Source organism: Globicephala melas, chromosome 12, assembly GCF_963455315.2.
Source record: "Globicephala melas chromosome 12, mGloMel1.2, whole genome shotgun sequence".
Classification (NCBI taxonomy): Eukaryota; Metazoa; Chordata; class Mammalia; order Artiodactyla; family Delphinidae; genus Globicephala; species Globicephala melas.
This window is the reverse complement of record NC_083325.1, coordinates 44,503,237-44,519,806: the sequence shown is the minus strand read 5'-3', so window position 1 is coordinate 44,519,806 and position 16,570 is coordinate 44,503,237. Positions and strand designations below refer to the sequence as shown.

Genomic DNA, 16,570 nt, shown 5'->3' with positions numbered 1-16,570 from the left:
TTGCCTCTGCCTCATTCCCTCTCTGTGGTGGGTGGAGGCCTCAGCAGAGCCTTCCAGGCAGATATTCCCAGGATACCCTGGCCAGCCTGGGAACCCAGTACACCCAGGCCACCAAGTTCGTGCCCCATCAGCAAGGGTGGCTTTTTAGTTGTCACTCAGTGGCTGAAATACACAAAAAGTTGTTGGAGTCTGCTCCCTTTTTTGTAGATTGGCTCATAAACATCTTGGTGGGTTTGGGCCTAACGCTGAAAGGAGGAAGTCTTGGGTCCTTTTTAGGACAGATTTATGCTGATGGAACTGGAAGTGGGGTGAGTATGTGACCAAAGGGTAGCTCAGTAGAGGACAGTCAGGGAGTGTGAGTCGGTGGGTCCAGGGCACATTCGGTGGATCCCTGTCGAAGACCTTCAACAGCCTGCATTTAGAACATTCTGCAGAGGCAAGAAGATGGGAAGCCTATTTGTATGAAATGTGAAGGGCCGGTTCTAGGCACATGTGTCTAGAGTTTTGTGCTTTGAATTGGACAGAACTTGATCCCTGAGGCTTGGAAAACTTAATACTGTTTCCTGGATGATTTAGACGTGCAACTACCCCACTTTGGACCATAAACCAGCAGTTGCCTTTTCAAGGAACGGTTGAAGTTTGGAGATGATAGTCGTCCACTCACTTTACGGAAGGGGATACTGAGCCCAGCGTCTCAGCACGTTTTTGACGAAACCTCAACCTCGGGCCCAGGCCCTGCTCTCCCGGTGCCTGGCCAGGCCTCCTTGTACTCTGCTATGCTGCCCACCATTTTCTCTGCTGTTCACTGAACATCCCACTCAGCAGATCAAGGTCATGAGTGAATTTATCTCATCAGGTGTTGCCTGATCCTTTGTACCTGAGGGAAGCAATTTCTGGCTGTCTCCTGAGCTCTTCTGCCCCAGGTCCTTCTGTGTACTGTGTGCGTCCCCCACACTGGGGAGGAATAATAGCTGACACCCACGTTAGAAACTTTACCAGTCAAGTATTATACTATTGGGCAGGGCTGCAAAGGACCCCACCGTGACCTTCTCCGTCGTGTTGCCTCTTCAGCAGAGGTGGGAGGAAATGAGATGAGTGTGAGCAAAGGATGCTCTGCTGGTGGTTGTGCTTCAGGGGCTCCAGCGTTCAGGGATTGTATGGTTCCTCTGTTCGCGAGTTGTTGACCGTGCTTTAGAGGAGCTAAGGTTCATTACAGTTGACTTTTGCTCTTCTTCCTTTGGCCAGGGTCTCATGCCCCCGCTGGCACACGCCCACCACTGCCCAGGCTGTGGTTGGTGGTAAAGCGAGCTCTCCTCTGCTTGCAGATGAACGTGAAGCCGTGCAGAAGAAGACCTTCACCAAGTGGGTCAACTCCCACCTCGCCCGGGTGTCCTGCCGGATCACAGACCTGTACACTGACCTCCGGGATGGACGGATGCTCATCAAGCTGCTGGAGGTCCTCTCCGGAGAGAGACTGGTAAGAGGGGATGTGAAGTGTGGGGCGCTGTGGGCGGGAAAATGTTTTTTTGAAAAATCACGTGTGGACCTGTCTCCTGTTGATTTCTGCGGTTAATGGTTGATATTTTTGAGGAGGAGACTCTTGATAAGTGAGATGAGTACGCTGGGGGAAGCTCCAGGGTGACATTCTGAGTCTGGGTGGTTTTCCTGAGCTGTAATGAAGAGGCTTCATTCTGGTTATTTGCAAGGTCACTGCCTTTGGTCGGAAAGATCTTGGCTGAACAGGGCATGGTGCTGGGAATTTAAGGGCCGGCCTTGGGTGCTGGCTCCAGGGTGTACCTGTATCCCTTGAGATCACGGAGTAATTTTAAATTTGTGTCTTACTGATCCTCTGGAAAATCTGAGCTGCTGTTTTAAGGTGGCAGGAACTGACTTCAGTGGTCCCTGGTGTATTTTTGGTTTCTTCCGTGCACACTTTTTGTTTTGAGGGTGGAGGGAGGGGCTGGTGCTGTGTCTCCTTGGAGACTTGGAGCTTTGATGAATTCCTCCAAGCCTTTTTGGGCAGGGGAGTTGTCAGCCTCCACTGAAACCGTTCTCCCCATTCTGTTTCCCAGAGCTGCCGTGGCTGTCTCTGATGTGGCTTTTGTCTGTGGACCTTAAACTGAGGAATCTTAAACCAGTCATTGTAACTGACCCAACAGGTTTTGTCTCGCCTTGGTGTGGAAATGGGTGCTGTCATCTGCCGGAGCACAGGCAGTTCCATAGGTGCTGGTGGGGGCCCAGCCAAAGGCAGGCTGACGCCCAGGGATCGAGCCCGCATCTGCAGTGACATCACCGGGAAAACATGATGCTGGTGGTTGGCAGGGCTGCCAGAAAGCCTTACTTTTAACTCGAGCTCCACCCTGTAACTTGACAACCGCGGTGGGTCTGCATGCAGACCAACCCACACACCTCCGACCACAGGCAAGGGGCTGCAGTTGTACCCTGTCCTGTCATTAGCCCACAGACAGAATGGCCCCTTTGAACCCGGGTAAGAACAGTCAGGTTTCCCTTTCCCTGCCCCTCCGTTCAAGAACAGCCTCCTCTAAGAGACAGTGAAGCCCCGTCTCATCCTCAGTGCCTTTTGTCCACATGCTCTTTGTTCCCTGAACGTGCACGTTTTGTTGCCTCGTCTTCTTGAGAGGCTGTGGGTCAAGCTAGACACACTGGATAAACAAAGGAGGCTTCTGCCTCCACGACTGTGATGCCTCCCTGAAGGCGGTTTGTAAGGTGGAAGTGGGAACAGTGGATCCACATGGGGAGGGCCGGTCATTTTGTTTTGTTTTTTGACGTGAGTCTAGGCCAGAATTATTGTGATATTCATCTTTAAATACAATTTTGGTAACCAGACTTTCTCAACCGCCCCACATTTTTTTCCCTTTTAATGTTTAACCTAGTATGATTGTCTATTGATTTTTTTTTGAATGATGTTTTGAAAGTAGCTAAAAAAAAAAAAAAATCATTAAAGGTCACCTGAAACTAGAAATTAGTTTGAACATTAATTTTTGTCCCAACAGGGTCCCGTCTTCAGGGCTGTGGGGAGTAAATTGTTCACCCTGGAAGGTCCATAATTCTTTCATACCAAGGAGATTGTGTCCTTGATAATGTCCACATAATAAACAGGATCAGACCCTTTGCCCTTTATTCTGGAAAGGGCAGCAAAAAAAGCATTAGGGAGAAAAAAAGCAACCAGCAAAGCATAATTCTTGGTTGTTTGCAGATACCTCCCACTCCTCTGTTTATTTGCTGCCAGTGGTCTGTATATTTATTTTTTTATATATATATATATATATATATATATATATATATATTTTTTTTTTTTTTGCAGTGACCCAGAGGCCTGGGAGAGTAGAGATGGAGAAACATGAGAGGGCTGCCATCTCCATCCTCTCAGGCAGTCAGTGGCAGAAGCTGTGTTTAGCCATGACTTACCACTTTGTAAAACCCCAAGAGCCTTGACTTCTTTTATTATCCTTTCCTCACAGCCAACTTGTGACTATACTTTGGGCAGTCTGATTAATCTTTCTTACTCCAAAAGTAAGGATACCATAGATAGAGTGAGCTACAGCTCTTGTTCATTTGTCCTGGAGATTTTCGGCCTCTTTGGCCCCGTGGTTTATTTGGTTCATGGAGCCTTCTGGAAGGGACACAGACCACACTCTGCTGTTGGCTGCAGAGGCTGCCAGGGACTCAACGTTAAGAGACCCTCCCTGCAGGAGAGGACATCCATCCATGAGGGCTTGCCCCAAAGGATTCTTGCATCTTCAGATTCTAAAACAAATGAGGTTGCTAGAGCTTCCAGGCCTGGGTAAATTAATGTCCACAGCTAAACGGTTGTGTCATCAGATAACGTTCAGTCAGCGCTGGGCTTTCTGCACCAGTGATCCAAAGCCCTGGGTCACATAAACACTTGCACTCCATCTGGAGCCATGTCTCCATCGGCATTTCAGCGCCAGCATTTACCACCAGCTTGACAGTAGGTAGTAGATAAATGTTTGAGGGACTGCAGTATCTAAATTTATTTTATTAATAGATTCTTGGAGGCAGCTCATCCCTCTTTACAGAGGGGGAAATTTGTCTTATTTTTACTGAGTGAAGTTCAAAGAAATACATTAGCTTAATGATCCAGAGCATTCCACCCTAACCCCGCCCTGCATTTCGGCTTAATAAAATTTGAGTTAGATTTGAGCAGGTTTTGGGTAGGCATTTTGGGTTATCAAGGCACTTGATTCCAATGTACTGGGGAACATGAGAGAGCAGGAATCCTCACGTCTGGTCCTGACTTGGGCGGAATCTGTGTCCGGAAGTTGTCGCTCTCTTTGCCGCAAGGTATGTCAGATCCTGGAGCAGTGAGGAAACTCTTTGGCTGAGCCCGGAAGCTGCTGCTAATCGGGATTGGGTTGATGACAGAGAAAACCTTTCCTTTCCAATGTGTTACTCTGAAATTACCATGTACTATAAGTTCATAAATGTCTTGCTTTAAAGTTCCATAAAGAATATAGACCGGGGCTTCCCTGGTGGCGCAGTGGTTGAGAGTCCGCCTGCCGATGCGGGGGACACGGGTTCGTGCCCCGGTCCGGGAAGATCCCACATGCCGTGGAGCGGCTGGGCCCGTGAGCCATGGCCGCTGAGCCTGCGCGTCCGAGCCTGTGCTCCACAACGGGAGAGGCCACAACAGTGAGAGGCCCGCGTACCGCAAAAAAAAAAAAAAAGAAGAAGAAAAAAGAATATAGACTACCCTTTACAGCATCGACTGACCAGGTAAAAGCGGTCACTGTGCTGGTCCCTTTGTCCTAGGCCCCAGGGCCAGATGAGAAACGGGACTTGAGGGGTAAAGTCCTGCACAACCCACTGACATTTGGAGGGAGTGGGGCCTCTGGACTTCGGGGGTGAAGTGGAGCCCACGGCTCCTCATCCAGGTTCGAAGTTGGCCAGTGCCTGCCCCCTTCCCTCTGTGGGCCTCAGCATGAAGGATGGGTCTGAATAAGACAGTTTACTGCCTTGCTCCTGCCAGACCGAGCCCTCGCCTCTGACCGAGAGGACAAGGTTTTCTGAACACTTCTACCCTCCCCCCAGCCCCTGCCATTTCCAATAGCAGGTATCACTAATTTGGGGTTGCTTGATGTTTTCCTGATATTCTGTCTTCTTATTCTGTTAATCAATCTCAAAGAAGACAGTGCAACAAAAAGAGGATTTTTTTTTTTTTTTTTTTTTTTTACCACCGTTAATTCCAAAACAGGCTGAGCTAGGTGGAGACGATAGATTTACCATGAGATTTGCTAAGCCTTAAGTAAATCCTACGTTGAACTACCCTGAGTGCGTTTTACCTAGAGCCTTTGTTAGGAGAACATGCTGGCATGTATTGTTGTAGAAACGGGGTTTTATGAACTGGCCACAGAACCTTCCTGTTGTTTGTAATGTCTCTTGTGTGGGAGAATTTGCTTTTGTTCTAAACAACCAGACACAGAAGAATGCCCCTGTTAAATTCAGGTCTAGTTGCACAAATACTAAAAGTGAATTAATAGTAACAGGTAATAGTAATACCATGTGATAAAGTACTGAATGAATGGCTCCAAAGCCCTAGAGTTCAGAAGGGGAAACGGGCCTTCTGGATGGGGTGTCAAGGAGGGGCCGCGTGTCAGCCGTGAGGAAGAGTGAAGAGAGCGCTTGGGGGTGGGTGGCAGGAGGGAACAGGCGTAGGGAAAGCATTCTGGCTGAATTGGAGTTTGTTTTTGGAAGGAGTGATGATGGTCAGTCACTTTTAGTGTTTTCTGTCACACGCATAATGTGTTTAGTTCTCACAGTCTAATCACGGGGACAACTTACACTTTATAGGAGAAACAGGCAGTGAGTGACCAGGGCCTCGCCCAAGGCCAGTATCACTACTGAGGAATATAACTTGGACTGCAGCCTACTCTCCTGTCTGTTGGTCCCCTCCTTTCTCATTGAGCCCTGCTAAAGGAGAAGATTCTCCTTGGGGGTGGGTCCCAAACAGGAAGGAGACGGGCAGGAATTAATGGAACAAAGTATGTTGTTTCCTGTTTAATTTTAATTGGGCAAGAATCGTTTATACTATTCTTAAAGCTCAAAGTGTGATATGTAGGGAGGTGTTTGGGGACATAATGTGAAATGAGTTTGGCTGTTGTATCAGAGGAGATTTTGGAGTTCCTATCCCCAAATCCCTATCCCATCCTACCCTCTGTATTAAGTAGAGGCGTGTGTGTGTGTGTGTGTGTAGCAAACACTGATTTTTTATTAAAAGACAAAAATATAAGCAAGTATCCATTGCTCTGATATACTGAGACCAGTAGTGTCTTTTCTCTATTTCTTCTTCACCTAAACGAGAGATCAGGAGGCACTTTAGAATTCACCTGGCATGCTAGTGAGTCTTTCACCCTGCAACACATAGGTTGTATTTCATAGCTGGAAGGGACTTGAGTGGCCACTAAGTTAGATCCCTTTATTTCATAGGTCCTGTAGGCCATCAAGGCCATCCAGTTGGCATATGGCAGTCGGCCTCTCCCAGTTCCCAGGATTGGTGTTCTGTCTACCCTGCAACCCTTGGAGAGCTGTTGCTCCAGGTGGCTTCAGGGTGGCTTTGGATACCCATGAAGAAAATCAGAAGGAGTGGGGCTTACCAGGGTAGAAGAGTGGCCCAGCTCCCCAGGGTCCCCCCAAAATACCCTGCCAGGAATCCTCCCTTATGTCTTCCTCTTCTATTCAAGGAGGCTAAAAATGGCTCCAGGAAACATTTGCTTTTTCTTTTCCATCTCTAGACTCTGGCAAAAAGCCTGCCATCGTGAGTACTCCACAGTTCTGCAAATCCTGATGCCCCACAGCGTGTAATCGATCCAGACTCCAGGCTGAGTGACAGTTGCGGCAGAGCCGTGGGGGGGTGGGGGTGGGACAGCATCCAGCTCCCTCCTTCCTTTCTAAGGGCCTTGGGCCCACTTGGCGAATTTGCCCAGGACCACATCGCTTCTCAGGGGCAGGGCTTGGACTAGCTGCTCTAATAAGCAATCAGGATTATATTGTCAGCTTCTGGAGGTTGGTTAGTTAGCCCTGTAATTCCCACTCTTCCTTTGGAGTTGGAAAGAAGATGGGTCTGGAGTAAGGCCCAGATGGGTTAGAGCTGTGGTTGATAAAAGATTTGGGACTAGAAGGGACCTTGGGAAGGGGAAACAGGAAAAGCACCCGCAAAACACAGGCCCACAGGCCCTGGTGCGGAAGAGCAGGGACACTTGTTAGATTGATTTGAAGGAGGATCCGTAAAAATTGGCATTTCCTCAGAGGAGCCCACGCCTGCAGAGCCCCCCTTGCTTGAGTTGCACACGAGTCTGGTATTGATCTTTGCCTCCTAAGTGGCATCTCAAACTGCCCCATCAGAAAGGACCCAGAGGACAGAAATGCTCATGTTACCGTGGGAACGGACCTGTGTCGTACTAGGAACTTGACAGTAATTCGTGGAGACGAGACGGGGAAGGTTCCTTTTCTTGGCAGAGCGAGCCACTCTTGGGGCGTGGCTTGTGTTTATCCCTGAGCGACGCACCCCTCCCCCAGGTGCACTGTGTTCCGTTCTCTCCATTGTTATCTCTTCTTCCTCTTGAGAAGATGGAAGTTGAGTAAAATAAAAATAGCTCTTTTAAAAAAAAGGGAAAACTGTCTGCCAGATGGGAACCCAGCCTCGTAATTTCCTTTCACGTAGACGTGTGTGTACTGCCCTCGGTTCCCGGTGTAGCAGGAAGAGGACGCGCTCTGGAATCCCGGCTCACCGCACACCAGCCAGCCGTGCGCCATCACCTCACCCCTCTAAACCGGCATGTTCTCATCTGCAAAATGACAAGAATAGTAATAATTATTGCTGTGCAGTGTTAGTGTGAGGACTAAATGTAAACCACCTAACAGGTTAACACAGTGGCACAGGAAATGGCAGCTAAGAATTTTTAGATCTTGGGAGTTTTGCCATTTAGATGACCCAGTGTGTTTCAGTGTATATAGTTCTGTGCAGTCATTAACCCTTCTAAAATAAATTCCCTGTAGTGATTGCCCCCTAAACTTGCCGAGGTACCGTGCCTTAAAACACTTTGGAAGCCCTCTCTGAAGCAGATACAACATGAGTTCCAGGAGTTGGTATTCTTGAGTTTTAGTCTTGATTCTTACTCCCCCTCCTTGTGCTGCCCGTACATCATCTAATCACGCCACGTCTGGTTTATTCTTTTGGCTTAAAAAGGGGTTAATATGCCACCGAAGATGAGTGAGCTTCAATTGAGATGAAATGTGGGAAAGTGTTTGAAAAACAGAGAGAGGAGAGGTATAGTGAGGCAGTGAAGCAACTTTCACTGCACAACATTTAGCCTAGTTTGAATTACTAGCTGCGCAGCATAACAGTAATGTTTAAAATATCTCTGTAAATCATGCTTTCCAGCCTTGTTTCCTAGTAAGCTCTGAGTCATAGAGGTCTTACTGTGTATAGAGGCCTTAAGTGTTGAGATTTGGGTGTTTTCACATCCTTTCCGCTCTCTCCTCCTATCTCCCCTCCCTCCAGGCACCAGCCAGTCATAAATTTTCTCTACCACCTTTTCCTTTTATTTCTGTCCAGAGTTTAATTTGGGGTGTCAGGATTAGAAGAGTAATACCATTACCATTATTTGGGGGCACATTCCCTTCTGGTATTAAATTTGCCTTTCAGCTGACGTATACCAACTTCTCTGCCTCTCAGTGGGAGAGTTCTATCTAGACCCTGAACATTTCCTGTTGTCTAACAGAGAGGTGTGTTATTTCTAAACAGTTTTTTTTGTTTGTTTGTTTGTTTTTGTGATACGCGGGCCTCTCACTGTTGTGGCCTTTCCCATTGCAGAGCACAGGCTCCGGACGCGCAGGCTCAGCGACCACGGCTCACGGGCCCAGCCGCTCCGCGGCATGTGGGCTCCTCCCGGACCGGGGCACGAACCCGTGTCCTCTGCATCGGCAGGTGGACTCTCAACCACTGCGCCACCAGGGAAGCCCTATTTCTAAACAGTTTGAAGCCCAAGTGGCATGGAGAGGGGGAGCCCCCTCTTTTAAGTAGAATCGTTGGGAGGAAAATCCTTGAGGCACCCCTGTTGGTAGACACACTTTGTGGCTTTGAGAACACCATAATCATTAGTTCACCATTTCATTTATGTAGCGGCCCTTTGAGATAATTATTCATATTATCCCCATGTTATGGATAAACAGACATTTGAGAAGTAAGGCACTGATTTGCTAGAAAGTGGGGAAATTGTAACTTAAATGTGGGCATTTTAACATTAACGTCATCTTCTACACTGAATTGCCCAACAAAAGTATATGCAGAGATCCAGTTTGTTCACGTTTTATGTTTTAAAAGATATAAAGGCCGGGAGCAGTAGGAAAATTAAAAATAAAAAAACTTTAGGGAGAGAAGAGCAGAGTATCATCCCCCCAAATCTTGGTTTGATTTTTGGGAGAATTGCAAAAAAAACCCAAGTGGGGTGAGGGGGTCTCCTGAAAGTTTGCCATTTCCTCTGACTTTTGGAAATTGGTGAGGTTTGTTTTGTAACCATTTGAAAAGTCTGATCATTTACCCAGAGATGTTTCTTTGCCGTTTTTATTTTAGTTCCTTCCTTTGTGTTCCCATGCACTAGTGTTTCTGTTGGCTGGTGCTGGAGGGGACTTAACGTTGTGTCCAGGTCTGGGGTGAGCCATCCTCAGATCCCACCTGGCATGGCCAGTCAGCATCAGCACGGCGCCCCTGCCACGTGGCGTTGGGCTTTTCCAGCCTGCAGGACAGCGTTTGGACCCCTCTCACAGTCCTCCCCCTCCCACACCCTTGCACCCCATACTCACGTGGAAATGAACACACAGTCGGCTGGGATTTTGTAACGAGAGAACAGAGGCTTGAGCGGTGTCTCACGTGCGTTTGAAGTTGAGTTTTTCAAGATAAAGTCTACGAGGACCAACTGTAGAGTTATGCCTGCTGCAACCTGGGAAGGTCCTGGCAGCCCTCAGCCTATTCCTTGTTCTCCTGTTGCTCAGGCCCTTCTGTCAGATGACAGAACTAAACAATTTAGTGAAGAGTTTGATGTCCTTTATTCAAGGGGACACAGTCCGTGGACAGAGGCGTGCAGTGCCTCACAAGTGGTGGAGGATGCTTCCCTAGGGATTTGGGGCGAGAGGTTAGAAAAGGGGCAGCGCGGGAACAGGGCGTGACTGGCTAGGAGGTTGGAGGTTTCCTTGGGAGGCGAGCGGGTCCTGTTTTCTGGGGCGCGGTGAGCTGGAGGACTGTGATGGGTGTGTGTTGGGGCTCCTTGACAGCTGTTTCCCTCAAGGGCAGTCTGACTTAGGTTTGTGACGTGGGCCGAGCCCCTGGGGTGGCCTCTCTTTTGTGGGTCCTGGTACTCAAATTAACTTTACCAATTTTAATTCCATCCACACTGTTCCTCTCACACTCAGTTAGGACAAAACCCTTTCTGGCCTCGCAGATACCTGCTGCCATTAGGAGAACGCTTCCATCCCTGTTGCTCTGCAGTCCTGGGCGTATGGTGCCTGACACACGCTGTTTGCTCACAGGCTCGCTGGTCAGGGCACAGGCATTAAAGAGACAAGAGGAAGAAGCCTCTGTAGAGCAATGAGAAATGTCAGGAGCCCCTGCCCCAGAATTCACATGCTTCCTTAGAGGCAGTTAATCCCCACCCCTCGACTCTGAACAGAGTTTCAGCAGGAGCCACCTGGACACAAGAAGAAGGAACCGCTGTGGTGGTCACTTTGTCAACCTCAAGAAATGACCGCCGATCCAGAGAAAATGAGAACCGAAAGCTGGCCCGCGAGAACCAGGTGCCGAGTCCGGGGACTTCTCCCCTGAGGGCTCTGGGCACACCCCCCTCCATCAGGGCCATCTCCCCTGTTAGGAGGGGACCCATGGGAGGAGGCTGCTGGGCGCGCCTTGGAAGAAGGCGGCTCCAGTGTCGGCCTCAGGCTGTGTCTACGCAGTCGCTCACGGAATCTTAGATGGAGTCCACCGCTTTCTGTTTTAAATATCTGGCCTTTTTCTTACCTCGCCATATTGCTTGATTTTGATGTCATGTTATCACTTGACCTAACATGAATAACAAATCCTAGCATTTCTGACATACCTGAAATGTATTAGTTGTGACGTTTCTGAGAGACGATGCCTTTTTGCGGGGGGTGGGGGTTGGGGGAGGTTGTAAGTAAACTCTTACAGTGCAGACTTCCCTCGATGCCCGAAGACGGATTGGTTCCAGGACTTGCCGCGGGTGCGGAGGGCCGACTGGAGCATGAAAAGCTTGACTTTTAGAGACATTTCTTTTTCCATTGCTATTATTTGAAAAAATCTGCCACTTGTGGTAAGGCCTCTGGCCATAATCTTATTTCCTCGGGGTCAAGGCACATTCTTGTATGCTTGCCAGTCCTTTCTTGTAGAAGAGAAAGTCAAGAAAAAAAATAACGTAATCTGAGACTGGGTACTTAAAGTGGTCACTTGTTAGCCAAGTTATCTTCTCTTTAAATGTTTTCCGTCTAGCACTTAACTGAGGATCTCGGCTACAGAGGGTAAAGTGGGAAGCAGGCAAGACCTTACCGTAGGACTAGCTACGCCCACACCTGCGTGTGCTCAGGTTGCTGCACACCGGGCTGCCTTTCCTCTGTGAGGCCGGCTCATAGCACACACCGTTGCCCAGTCCATCTGTGGGCGTTCAGGTCACTCCATGTAGGCCTTGGGCTCTGAACCGAACCAGAGGCCACCGAGAATATAGCAGGAATATAAAGCATTATCCCTGCTCTCAAGCCAGTAGTCAAGTTGGAAGTAATAAGAACAACACATATGAAATAACAGCAAAAATATAAGATATGTGATTAGTTCCTGAACTCTGTGGTCCAGACAGAGACCACAGATGTATACGTTTGGGGGGGAAGGGGAGACCTGTGAGAACTGGAATGGTTGGAAATGACGCCTAGAAGGAAAGATGTACCTTGACCTGAACCTTGAAAGGTGGGTGGGTTACAATGAGTTGGCTGAGGAGGTAGGATGGCAGCCAGGCCAGGTTCATCTTCTGGCCAGGGGGGTGTGGGCAACCTGGTGGCAGCTTTGTGGAGTAATGAGATCAGCCGGAGGTGCACCCTCAGCTAGAAGGGGGAGTAACGGGCGATAGAGAGGAGGGTGGGAAGGATGGAGGCGGGCGATGGAGGCATGAGCTTGTTCTTGACACAGGAGATGATAGAGACCCGTTGAAAATTTCGAGTGTGTGTGTGTGTGTGTGTGTGTGTGTATCTTTACCTATTGCTTTGTTTATTTAAAATGCTCACCTTGAAAACGCCTTTTTTTGATTTAGATATAATTGATTAAAAGGAATAGACATTTGAGGTAGTCAAATTAGACTACTCTCATATTCTTCTTACTTTATCCTTTCTTTCCAGTAAGTCACACCCTTTTACTCAACCCCCCTCCATCACCCTCACAAAACCAGCACTTGAAAATTCTGCGGATTTGGTGGAGTGTCCCCCCTTTTTCATTTTGAGCCAACCTTGGGAAACAACCCGAACCAGCAGGTGGCAAGCCTGTTTTTACGTTTAAAGCAGCTAGAAAATCCTCAGAGGTGTTTCTCTGTGCATCTGCAAAAATTATATGGGTGGCAGTAGTAGCTCTGAAATTCTTTATGAAAATTGGGTTCCTTTTTCTCTAAGCTTCCAGCTTCTGTGCTCATTTGTAAATTGTGTCACTTCCGTGATTAAACAAAAACCTCTGAAGAGTGATCGGTTACCATCCCTTAAGTAAACTTTTCTAAGGCTGTTAGATAAACTCTGTCCTTGGACTGAATGAGCACGTTTTTTTAACGTTTTGGTATGGGTCGGAAAGCGCTGCATGAATGGGCACGTGTGCACTTTCTGGGCTGTAGTTCTGAGCTGGTTTCTGCCCTCTTGGATGATGTGTTTCCACCTTCTGCTCATCTGTTTTAGCCTAAACCCACCAAGGGACGAATGCGCATCCACTGTCTGGAGAACGTGGACAAGGCCCTTCAGTTCCTGAAGGAGCAGAGAGTCCATCTTGAGAACATGGGGTCCCACGACATCGTGGATGGGAACCACCGGCTGACCCTCGGCCTTATCTGGACCATCATCCTGCGCTTCCAGGTAAGGGACTTGGCCCGGCAATTCGGCCTCCCTCCTGGAGGTGAGCATCCCTGTGAAACTGGCCCCCCCATTCCAGAGGGACTAGGAAGACCAGGTTGAAATGTCGTCTCAGAGTCAGGTGTGCAGAGCGGCGGGTCACATTTGGCTGCCCTGTAGGCATGTGGCAGCTAATCACATCCTCCTTCAGTTCTGCCAGCCCCTGAAAGTCTTGACTCTCCTGGCAAATAAGAGGGTTTCCTGGGCTGCGTCTCGGCCCACCACTTCACCGACACCTACTGTAAACGTCTGGTGTCTGCTGCTCAGCTCTCAGGAGCAGAGGTGTAAGGATGTGGTCGATGCTAGGTGACTACCACCGGGCTGTTTGAACTTCGCCAGGTTGTGGCATGCGTCATAGAATATTTTTCGGCGAAGCTGCTTAGGATCGTGACACATGTGTGGGCTCTGTTTTCACCTTCTCCTTCTCCTTTGGATGTGAGGAAACAGTTTTCAGGGGGGTGTGCAAAAGAGCCTTATGCTTGTTTGACTTGGTGACGATTTTATGGGTTTGTTATACCCGAGCGAAAGGTTCTAAGTATAGAAATACTGTAAGCCAGAAGGTCCTCTCAAGGTCATTTTGTCCAGTTCCTTCACTTTCTGAGGGAAGGGAGGAGCCTTGCCAGGGATCACACAGCCAGTCAGGGCTGCTGCGCATGCTTCCGGCCCCTTGGAAGAGAGCGCAGCCTTTCTTGTCTGTGAAGCAGCTCCGGCCTGATTCCTGGTTCTTTCTCCAGGCTGTTGCTTCATGCTCCTGCTTTTCAGTTAAAATCTGAAATTCAGGAAACACTTCTTACCATAGTGTCAGGTTACTCTGCAGACAAAAGTCCGAACCGTCCTGTCTCCACCGTGGCTGTGTTCTCTGTGTCTTCCCTTCCTGTTAAGCCCCTTTGATGAAGTTTGATTGATTTTTTTTTTCCCTAGGTAAATAAAAATCTCACCAACAAAGGGTCATGTCAGAAATCAAATTATAGCTCTCTTTGTATTCTTACTAAAATGCCGAAATCAACCTCTAACCAATCATTTCCCTTGTGCTCCCCTCGGGATCGGGCAGCTCTAGTTTAGTGGTCTGGGTGGGTATGTGGGAGTAGGGAGGGGGTAGGGGACCAAAGCAGAGCTGTACAGAGACACTCCCTGCATGGGGGGTTCCTAAGCCTGGACCTGCCTTGGGAAAGCCGTTTACTCATTCAGGTTCCCTGGTCCCAGCCCCAGCGCTTCTAATTAAATAGGTCTGAGGCTGGGAACCACTGTGAAGGTGACATGTTAGTGGAGATTTAATTGCAACAATCAGTGACTTTATTTTGCACACAGAACTCTTCTGCACGTTTCTGTCATTTAGTTCCTGAATGATTTGAAAACAGAGTGAATACCATTGTGTTCACTAACTATTGCTCTGGGCCTTAGGCCAACAGGACTCTCCTGGAGCATCGCCTCAGTTCTGTAGAGTAAAAAGTCCTATTTCTCTTGCCTTTGGCCTGTAGTAATCAGAGCGTGGAAGGGCATCCTGACAGTGGCCTCTCTTGACAGCGGGTCTTGTGCCCATGACGGGGAGCTGGCACACACAGCCCTTTCCAGGATTCTCGGCATGAATTGGGTTGCATCATTGACTAATTTGCTTCCTGCCAGCTTGCCTTTTTCTGTGCTTGAACCTGTAAATGCTGATACGTAGTTTCTCCCTTTCCTTTGAGGCTGATGTCACTGCATGGCCTGCAGGGTTGGTGTCTGACATGACCCCGCCTCCCACAGCAGTTTTATCAAATCATCCCCCGCTCCACAAACATGTATCGATTCTGCACCAGCCAAGGCCCAGCTCACATTCTGCGTCCTCTGTGAAGCATCCCATGTATCTACAAAGATCTCTCTCCCCACCGCCCCCCAGCTCCTGAATGTGCAACCTTGTCTTACATTTTGTGTGTGTGTGTGTGTGTGTGTCCAGAGTCCCCAAGACGTGGCCTGCCCTGATGTGTGTAGCAGGTGTGCATTAAATACCGATGATGACAGACAGGTTTTATGCCGCTTTCCCTTAAAAGAGAGTAAAAGATGGTGTGAGGAAACTGGAATGAAAGTCGTCGAGTTTGCCTGGTCCACATAGGGAGCTGTCTTCATTTCAGAAGGGTAGATATTGTTTCTGAAAGAACAAGTCTGGAAACAGATTCCCTTCACACTGAGGCATAGGAAAGCTGATGGGGGTTAATGTGTAAAATTCCACCTGCCTTTCCTGGTGGGTCTGTGTCTTACTCCTTGAGCGAAGGTTATTCTTACACACTCTTTGGAGTTTATGCAAACTCAGACTTCACTTACAACAGTTAAAAATGGAGAATTTTTTTTAGAAGTGTAATTATTTCAATTTCTAGGTGTTTTTCCTAGTTGAAAGTTTCTAACTTTTTAATCTTACATGTATGTATTTTATCCTCCTCCTACCACTTTCTCTTAAAAAGAATTCTGGGGCGTGTTTCTAGATTAAATGGAAAGACCTTTGACAGGGGCCAGGACAGGGAAGCTTGGAATGGTTAGAGCTGAAAGAGAGGCCAACACCCTTTCCCCTGACTCCATTCCACATTTTATCATTATAATCAAGGAACTAAAGGCAAAGGGGTATTTAGAGCATTTGTTTAAAATCACGTAACTGGTAGGCAGCCCGTGAGCCAAAGAGCTGACATGTATGGATCCTTACTAAGAGCCCAGCCCTTCGTACTTTGCATTTGTTCAAGTGTACAGCACGAGATAGCCACCCCTCAGAGGGGAAGCCGAGGAACTCGCCCAAGGACACGCGATAGGTGGGGGAGCCTGGATTCGGACCCAGAGAGTCTGACTTTGGTGCCAGTAGACCAGGCTCTGTGTCCTGTTGAGAATCAGCGGCCTGAGTAGCTGATGAACACAGGCTCTCATAGTCCATTCAGGCTGCTAAAACAAAGTACCACAGATTGGGTGGCTTCCATACAGTAGAAATTTATTGCTTACGGTTCTGGAGGCTGTAAGTCTGAGATCAGGGTGCTAGCATGGTCAGGTGAGGGACCTCTTCCGGGTTGCATACTTCTCATTGTGTCCTCACATGGTGGAAGGCGCTAGGGATCTCTCTGGAGCCTCTTTTATAAGGCACAAATCCCATTTATGAGGGTGCTACCCTCATAACTTAAGCATCTCCCAGAGGCCCTACCTCTTAACAGCATCACCTGTGGGGCTTAGGATTTCAGCGTAAGAATTGGTGCGGGTGTGGGAGACAAGCATTCAGACCATGGAAGCACAGCATTTAAGGGCACTCTTTCTCTGAGAGTTTGGGTCCGTTTTCAGGAAATGGTGCACGCACTGTCCTCATCAACGAAGGACTCACTCACCCTGGTGTAAAAAAATCTTTGGTTGTGAGAAAACAAACGGCATTTTTCTAGAGTCTGCT

General features: G+C 48.4%; 1 protein-coding gene across 2 annotated transcripts in view; it reads left to right on the top strand.

Annotated features, from left to right (window-relative positions):
* The window catches only part of SPTBN1 (spectrin beta, non-erythrocytic 1), a 196,467-nt gene that overhangs the window by 126,037 nt on the left and 53,860 nt on the right, over positions 1-16,570 (top strand). For both annotated transcript variants that reach the window (XM_030877218.3, XM_030877220.2), the window contains exons 3-4: positions 1,326-1,477; positions 12,970-13,143. In XM_030877218.3, the coding sequence (XP_030733078.1) occupies positions 1,326-1,477; positions 12,970-13,143 (326 nt within the window). The remainder of the gene's footprint in view (positions 1-1,325; positions 1,478-12,969; positions 13,144-16,570) is intronic.